The following is a 9,454-nucleotide window of genomic DNA, read 5'->3' as shown; positions in this document are numbered from 1 at the left end:
ACTTCTTCCACCAGAAGGTTTTGATACAATCTGGTCCCGGTGCGGAATAGTTCTTCATCCCTCTTAATACTTTTTTCACCTCCTCGGTAGTGATGGGTGGGTCCTAAACCAAAGAACTGCAATTCCTTAACCCACTTATCTCATTCCCATAAACAGCAAACCCTAAACCACTAACATTAAGCTTTCAAAACCCAAACTCTCGATCCCCTATCTTACATATCCCAAACCCACAAACTCACAAATTCCTACAAACCCTACCCTACAAACACAGATGTATAAGACTTAAGGTTGTAAGATGTGTGATTTCATAGGTGGAGGTTCGGTGTTTATGGAATAAGGGTTAAGGATTGCATGGGTTGATTGGTTTTGACGTTTATGGATTTTGGGGTTTATGGGTTTTAGTATATATGGGTTTTGAAGTTTATTGATTTTGGGGTTTAAGATTTAGGTGTTGGGCTTTTGGAGTTTGTGGTTTAGGGTTTTGAGTTTGGGGTTTATGGGTTTGGGATATGTAAGTTCATAGGTTTAGGTTTGGTGTTTATGGTATAGGGGTTTTGGCGGTATGTGGTTTTAAGTGTATGTGGATTTAGGGGTTTAGGATATAGGGTTTAGGATTTAAGGTATGGAGTTTGGGTTTTGTGAGGTCGCATTTTGTGAATTGGAGTGTTGGGTTTAAGTTGTGTCAATTAGTGGGCTTTTGGTTTAGGGTAGCTTTTTATGTTCAAAAATTTAAGTTTTGTAGAATTCAAGTTCATGAATTTCGGTTTAGTGGGTTTGGAGTCCAGTGATTTTCGGTTGGAAAGGTTTTTGTATTATGGACGCACATGTACTGTAAGAGTAGGTGGTCCTGAGTCATTTAAAAAAACGTATGTACAGATGTGCGTTAGAGAGAGTTTTGTCCATTTTTCCCCACTGTGCGACGGCTCAAGTAGGAACGACTTGTCCGAAAAGTCAGTTTTAGATCGAACACTACCCCGCGAGGAAGTCGCTCCCGAAAGACCCACGGAGCTCACACGTTATGGGAAACCTGGTTACGCCTTAAGTGTCATGTAAAATTGAGTTACGACTTGTGTAAACAGGAAATCTCATGAATAACTCTGTATCAATCTCAAATAACTCGCTGTATCAATTTTAATAACTCGCTTTAATAATCATGAAGGATCCGCTGTATCAATCCTGAATAAATCGCTGTATCGATCTCGAACAAATCGCTGTACCAACCTTCGCAGATTGTTTACCTTGTACCTAAAAGAAGAATCAGAAGAAAATGGAAGGTTATAGTACCGAAAGGGCACCGAATTCTCCTGTCGTAAGTCACCCTTGATATCTTGTTTTTCCTATAGATCTTAAATAACTTCTTCCGGGACCTTGAACTTCACGAGGATATATGGGTTTTTCCTTGAAATTGAATGTTCATGAAATTTAAATAATTCTTTTCGGTCCTTGATCACATCGAGGATAATCGGGTCTTCTAAACAAAATCTTGAAAACCTTTCTTTCGGGTCCTAGAGCTTCACGAAAATAACCGGGGTTTTCCTAAAAAGTGAATGTTTGCGAAATTTAAATAATTCTTTCCTATCCTGGGTCACATGAAGGTTAATTGAGTCTCCTAAACAAAATCTTAAATAACTCCTTTCCGGGTCTGTGCAAGTTTACACTTGAAAAAAGTCAGCTGGTTCTGTAAAAATGCCGAAATGTCTATAAGTATACGGTACGGAAGGCATCATGAGAAATTGACGCCGCTTTGATATTAAATAATCAATTTGTTTTACTTTTAGTCATTGACTAAAGATACTCAGAAAAAAGTCATTTACAAATTGCTCACCAATGTTATTTTTAAAATACAATGCCACCAATAAAATCTACATAGAAATAAAAAAAGGCGAGCGTAATACGGGAGTGGTAACCTGAACCTTGAGTAGAGCGGTACTGACTCACCCCTTGTCGAGTCAGAGTACACTTTTACAGTGTACCTACAGGTGGACGAGAAAGAGACCCAGGGCCGTGCACACACTCAAAGGCGTCCGCGGAAGAAAGGAGCTCTCGTAGAAATCTTCATCAAGGTCCTGGATCTTCACCAGGATATCCGGGTTTTTCATAAATATTGAATTTTCGCGAAATTCAAATAATCCCTTCCAGTCCTCAGTCACATTAAGGATAATCGGGTCTCTTAAACAAATTTTAAAATAACTTTCTTCCGTGTCCTCGAGCTATATAAGGATATCCGGGTTTTCCCTCAAAAGTAATACGAAGCAAAATTTAAATAATTCTTTCTTCTCGACGCATATAAAGAGGATACCTAATTCTAGTCTAAAACCAGTGTCCCCTTTTCAATAGGTAAAAAGGCCCAGAAAGAATAGGCCGATTCAACATAAACGCTGGGCCGAGCGCTATTTTCGAGCCGTGGCCAAAAAACTCGCTCAACTTGAAAAATACATTCCTGTGCCGCCGAAAGTAAAGCGAAAGAAGCTACAGAGCCGACAAAGAAAAGCTTAGCAAAAGAAATATTCATCCCGTATCCCTTAAAATTAAACTTATTTTGAAAATTTTAGGTTCCAAATAAATTATTAGGTATCAAATCGTACAAGTTGTATTTGGGTCGTTATGAACATGTGGCTTATATACAAATTTCCATTGCACAGCTATAACTATATGGAAAATCTATTATGCGTCTTTCCAATTACGAAGTAATATAATTGACATTTTTTATTGTTAGATATAAAAATGTATTATACCAACTTTATGTTTTATGTTTACAGCTAAAATGACTATGGAAGATGTTGAAGCTTATAAGGAAGATCTAGAAGGTATACGAGTAAAAGGAAAGGGCTGTCCAAAACCAATTAAATCCTGGGCTCAGTGTGGTGTAACAAAAAAAGAGTTAGAAGTATTAAAAAGACTTGGTTATGAGAAACCAACTCCAATTCAGTGCCAAGCAATTCCTGCAATTATGTCGGGACGAGATTTAATAGGCATCGCAAAGACAGGAAGTGGAAAAACATTAGCATTCCTTTTGCCAATGTTCAGACATATACTAGATCAACCAGCATTATCAGAAGGAGATGGACCAATTGCTTTGATTATGACTCCAACACGAGAGCTATGTATGCAAATAGGTAAAGATTCGAAAAAGTTCACGAAATCTTTGGGACTTTCTCACGTTTGCGTATATGGTGGTACTGGTATATCAGAGCAAATTGCGGAATTGAAGAGGGGAGCCGAAATAATTGTTTGTACACCAGGTAGGATGATTGACATGCTGGCAGCTAACAGTGGCAGAGTGACAAATTTACGGAGAGTAACATATGTAGTTTTAGATGAAGCTGACAGAATGTTTGACATGGGTTTCGAACCGCAGGTAAGATTGTTTTTATGACATTTAAGTCATATTTTGCATTGCTTTTAAATTTTGTAACAAATACTTAAATCTTCGAAAATACTAAACAAATATAAGAGACACGAAGCACCATAAATTTTCGAAAATATTCTGTAAAAAAGGTCTTTTTTGGCTCCACTGAAACACGAACCAAGGTCTCCCGATTGCTGGTCGGATACTGTAATTACTAAGCTACTAGAGAAATCGAGAATTATTCCTTTCTCACAGAGTTATAGTTATTAATGTTATGCTAATGTTATGCTCTTGTTCGATTCCTCCTGTGAACTATCTTTGGCGCTTCTATAAATCTGAGAAATACAAGGATGGTTACTGAAATGTTTACCAGGTTTACTTTAAGGCTATGTAACGAGTGGGTCACGTGACCAGATTCCCACCTTACTGACACTTTTTTTATTTCCTAACTTATTTTTACACGAAGCGCCACATCGGGTTGAAAATTTAGGATTATAAATAAGAAGCAATAATAAAGATGGGTCTGGTCCTACATTTTTATAATTCTAAAAAGTTTTTTTTGTAAATCATTTTTTTTCTGTTATTAATAATTATAAAAATTTAGGACCAAATCCACCTTTATTAGTGCTTCTTATTAATTATCCCAAATTTTCAACCCGATGTGGCGCTTCGTGTAAAAATAAGTTAAATGAAAACGTATCGGTAAGGTAGGAATCTGATCAGGTGATCAGTGACCCGGCGTGAAAGTTCATCTACGTATAGTGATTAGAATAGATAGATTCATTCCCCTTTGGGCATTCTCCTGGGTACCTGTGTGGCCTCATTAATCATCACGAGAATAAGATGACTCACGTATATTATAGGGATGCCCTGAAGATCTATGCTTCTAGAGCAAAGCATCTTCAGAGTGCACTAAATATCATCAAGGTGTACACAGAAGATTTTCATGGATTTTGGATTCTACAATTGTGCCAAGATTAATCTGAAGGGAGGACGGATTACTGGCGTTCCCGGGGACTCTACGCTTGTGGATATAAGCGTTACAAGACTTCTTGACAAGGAGGAGACCTATGCATACCTGTGCGTGCCTCAAAGCTGCATTCAGGACGTAACATCAGTAGAGAAGTCCCTTTGTAGCAGATATTTGCGACTAAAATATGTGGCGTACCAGTTCTACTCTACTTGTTTGGACTGGCTTAATGAAGAAAGAATGATCTTACTGCCCTTGATATCGCCACGCGTAAGACCTTTCATCTGCAGCAGAGCTTGCATATCAATTCATTCATTCTTCGATTATACATCCCACGCCGTCAAGGCGGACGCGGACTCCTGAATCTCTAATATCTTCATAACCTAACTGTTCTAAGTAAAGCTAATATCGCTGCAAGTGAAGGAGGTCCTCTCCTTAAAATTGTCAGGAAACACGAGATGATTGGAAAAGGAACGTTCCTTTCAAGAGCCTCGGAGTTGGCAGCCGAGGCCCTTGGCCTGAATTTTAACATCAGAAGTAAGAAATGTGCATTACTCTATTTAGATGCCTCACTTTTGAAAGCGTTAGTAAAAAAAGAGGTTGAACAACTTTACCAACAGCTGCTCGACAAGAAAATGCACGGAAATGTTTACAGAATTGTAGAAAAATAATGCTTGTCGAAGGAGCAAAGTTTACCTTTTTTCATATTATCAGGGCTTTATTCAGGTACAGAGGGCTCCTTTTTCGCTTACCAAGAAGGTGTCATTTTTACCTTAGTATACTGTGACTGTATTGTATGTCAAGAAGTTGACAGTGATAGTTCCAGAGCGTGTCATGCACAAGCTAAGTACCTAGGACATAATCATGTCGCTCATACGGTGTTGGCCGCGGCCCTGCCCTGTCGAACGCTCCGAGGGAGATACAGTCACTTTTTCAAAACGAGATGTGCCAAATTTTCTGGAACTACGATTTTCGGACAGCAATCTCCATCTCTTATTCGAAGACTGACATAGTCCTCGAAGACTTGGGAAACCAAACTATATTCTTGATCGAATTTTTGACTCCGGCCCACTACAACGTCACTGTCAAGAAGAAGGAAAACGAGGAAAGGTATCAAGATCTTAAAAGGGAGTTGCAACAACTGTGCCCAAAATATACGGTTAAACTAATTTTCGTTTTTATCGGTGCTCCTGCTCGCCTCCTGCTGTACGCTCACGAGATAAAACAGTACAATACGTAATAACTGCTGAATGGAAATCGTAATTCGTAAACACAGAAGTTGTATTAGGAGAAGAGTCAAGTGTTGAAAGATCGTGGAAGTTTATCAAGGTACATATGTCTAATTTTTTGAAATAAAAATCATATGATTGTTTATTAAAGTGAAATTATGTATTATATTTTAAAATTTGTTTAAGTCACACGATTGTTAGGATGATAGTCCTTAAATTTTTGATTTAATGCGAGGTTATGTATACATTTACAATGTTACAATGTTTATGAGTATATTAAAAATTGGCAATGCGTTTAATTCCAGCACTTGGCTCTGTACTTCTATGAGGCATTATGTACTAGAAATAATATTGTAAGAATAAAATTAAGTTGATGTTTTTCAGCTCTTTCGTGTTTGATAACCCCATTTTTTCTGGTAATTTTTTATTCTTCAATAACTAAACTTTCACACATACCTATGAAAAAAATGAAAATAATAAATGAAACTGGGTAGTTGTAGCAAAATTATATTTAAAAACTCTATATTTAATTAGATTTACTTTGGAAATTAAAAACGTATTTTGAAAACAGAATGTACTTCACTATATTTGTTTAAATTCAAAAGTTGCTCTCGACTAAGGATTTGAATAAGACTTGCCAATTAAAAATCAATTCTACTTAAAGCTCAAAAAAATTTCAAACTAAAAAAAGCATTTTTTCATCATATTTTGTATCATTCAACACACGAAAGCTCTTGAAGAGTCGGATAACGATGAAAATGATGAAGAGTAAATGAAAATGATTATTTAAAGCCGTAAGCGTTTCATGCGCACGATACTTGTCCTACCCTCCTTGAAAACAAGCATGTAAATCGGATAAAGGATGTTTTGTGTTATTAACAATTTTAAATTATAATTCAAAGGAAGAAATAGCATACTTCGCTGAAGGGAGACCGTGGGATCCAGCCAAACATTTTCTAAAGATAAATATAATTTTGTCCATATTCGCACTTGTGTGGTACAGTGCATGTGTAGCGGTCGTAAAGTTTTATGTTTCAGACGTAAAGTTTCATGAATCGGGTGTAAAGTTTCATGTCGATCCGGCGGCGGTGTGCCCATGTGCATGCAATGGCGCGGTTTCTGGAGGGGTTCGGACAAACAAATTATTTTTTGGGATTGGCAATGTTTAGCTCATTTAAATCCATAGTTTTCTGATAAAATTAAAGAAATAATAATGTTTTGCTATGATTAGTTAAAAATGGATGCTATTTGGCAAATTGGCTGAAAAAATTCACAGTTCGGATATTTTGCAATAAAAAGGCTCAACTTTTTTACGAAATCAAATAAGAATATCTTTCCGATGACTTTTTTCTATGAGTTTTACAAAGGACCCCTCACAGAATGCGGGGTCCTTTGACCCCTTTCATTGGAATATCAATACATTTTTTTCTAATAGACGGTTTTAACGCTATACGGCGCCAAGCGCTCGAAATCAGAGCATAATATATATTCGTATAGCATTGAAAGCAAAAAGGAAGATAAAATCAGTATCACGCATTAAAATGTAAAAATTACGCCCGTTTCACGGAGCGCAATTCTCGCAATGGTCGAATGCTAAGCGCTCAATATTTTTAATTAACTGTAACACTTACTGTTTCGGGGCAGCAACGGTTATAAAATAGGGTCAGCATCAAGTGCGGTAATGCCATTAATAAAATTCCATTAATAAACTCACTGTTTCAGGGCAGCAACGGTTCTAAATTAGGGTCTTAATCATGTGCAATTGTCTCAATCATATATATCGAACTATTTTCGCAAAAGTCAAGTGCTACGCGTTTAATATTTTGAATCAGTTACAACATTCACTATTTCAGGGAAGCAACAGTTACGACCTTAATAAGGTACTTAATCATTTGCAATTGTCTCAATCATATAAATGTACCTCTTATCGCAACGGTCGAATGCTAAACGCTTAATTTTAAGAATTAACTACGACACTCACTGTTTCTGTGCAGCAATGGTTTTGAAATAAGGTCATAATCATGTGCGATTGTCCCAATCATATATCGCCGGTGCTTAGGAGAATGAACCCGTAAATTATATTGCTCTGAAAAAACACGTCTTGTATAAATACTGTGAAAAACCCCGCATCATTGAATGGCCGTAATAAAAAACATATTTGATTAAACACTGAGAAAAGAAACCCTTTTTAAGACAACCCAGGAGGAAAAAGTTTACTCGTGAAAACGTTATGAAAAAATATATTTTTTGTGAAAACGTGAAAAAAACCTTATTCATGAAAATACCGTGATAAATAACTTATTAAGAAGGCATCGTCAAAAAATACTTACGAAAATGCTCGGAAAGAAAATTTTTTCACATCATTTCTTCAAGTAAATAATTACTTTTTCCTATCGTTATAATTATAATGGTTTCTTATTTTATTAATAATAAAATATGTTATATAATTTAACATTAAATGCTTGTACTTTTTAGATTAACCCTTTGTTGCACGTATTTTTCTGTGCAGTGAATTTAGTTGAAAATTCTTACTCGGTGGTTCTTGGGGACGCTGATTACGAATATGAAGTCAGAATTTCGAAAATTTCAGTTTCACATGGCGGATGCAAGATGGCGATTTCAATATTCAGAAAGAAGAGATAAATGAGTTTGAAAATCTCTACTTGGGGGTTTTTAGGGTCACCGATTACGAATCTGGAGACAGAATTTTGAAATTTTCAATTTAAAACTGCGGATTCAAGATGACGATTTCAACATTTTGAATAAAGAGATATATGAGCTTGAAACTTTTTACTCAGGGGTTTTTGGGGTCGCTGATTGCGATCGCTGATCTAGATTAGATTCTCGTAATTCTTCATAACAGATCTCATATGGCCAACATTGACACATAAATTGTGGTTAAAATGTTAATGAAATTTTTCTAATTTACTCTTACTTAGCGTAATCCATAAATTCCATAAATGCTTACATTATTACCCAGTTATGTTAATTTCGAAAAGAATCGAACTCTTATTTAGTATACTCGCCGCTATATTGGATCCGCCATTTTGTTTTTGGAATTTTTCATATCGGATTCGTAATCAGCAACCTTGAAAAGCCCGTTATACCAATTTTGAAAAGAATCGAAAGTTTATTGGGCATACTCGTCCGCCATATTGGATCCGCCATTTTGTTTTACGAATTTTTGACATTGGATTCGTAATCAGCGACCTCAAAAACCCGCATGTAATCGAATTTGGCCCATTTTATGAACATTTTCTAATTTTGGCCAACTTTTTCCGATTTTTGACCACTGTGTGGCAGCGTAAAGCACACGATTTTAAGGGCATGTGACACAGCTAAATACCTATATTACCCACCTCACTTTTTCAGTTCACTGAACGTTTTTTTGAACCTAAGAACTTTTTTTTAAAATAAAATATCGAACTGAAACTTTGGAAAATGTATTAGAGTACAATAAAGTACGTTTAGGTACTGCATTTTGGTAGGAACTTCACTGAAAATTATTTCATCTTTTTTCTGAACCTCGACATTTTTTGAACGTTCGAACTTTTTTATACATAAAATATCGATCTCAAGCTTTGAAAAATGCAAGAGCCGAAAGAAATCTACGTTTAAGGTGAAACGGTAACTTCCTCCAAATAGTTTCAGCAAAACCACTCGCAAAATAATGCATTAATTCAAATTTTGTTTTTTGCACTGTTAAAAGTATATCGAAATCTATTGCGGGCTTCTCTTCAAAATTAATTTTTTTCATTTTTAAAAATTTTTATTAACAAAATCTGAGATTATCGTATTCCGAACATTTTGGATGTTAAAAATGGGAGAAGCCCGCCATGCGGAAAGTACTAATAAACATAATATCAATAAAAAAGATTAAATTATTCATTTATTTAAACAAGGTTT

The 9,454-nt window shown here is 36.0% G+C and overlaps 1 protein-coding gene across 3 annotated transcripts in view; it reads left to right on the top strand.

Annotated features, from left to right (window-relative positions):
* LOC117181431 (probable ATP-dependent RNA helicase DDX46) overlaps positions 1-9,454 on the top strand; it is a 186,119-nt gene that overhangs the window by 166,199 nt on the left and 10,466 nt on the right. For all 3 annotated transcript variants that reach the window (XM_033374082.1, XM_033374081.1, XM_033374080.1), the window contains one exon: positions 2,760-3,358. In XM_033374082.1, the coding sequence (XP_033229973.1) occupies positions 2,760-3,358 (599 nt within the window). The remainder of the gene's footprint in view (positions 1-2,759; positions 3,359-9,454) is intronic.

Source organism: Belonocnema kinseyi, chromosome 10, assembly GCF_010883055.1.
Source record: "Belonocnema kinseyi isolate 2016_QV_RU_SX_M_011 chromosome 10, B_treatae_v1, whole genome shotgun sequence".
Lineage (NCBI taxonomy): Eukaryota > Metazoa > Arthropoda > Insecta > Hymenoptera > Cynipidae > Belonocnema > Belonocnema kinseyi.
The sequence above is the reverse complement of the archived record's forward strand: the minus strand, read 5'-3'. Positions and strand labels throughout refer to the sequence as shown.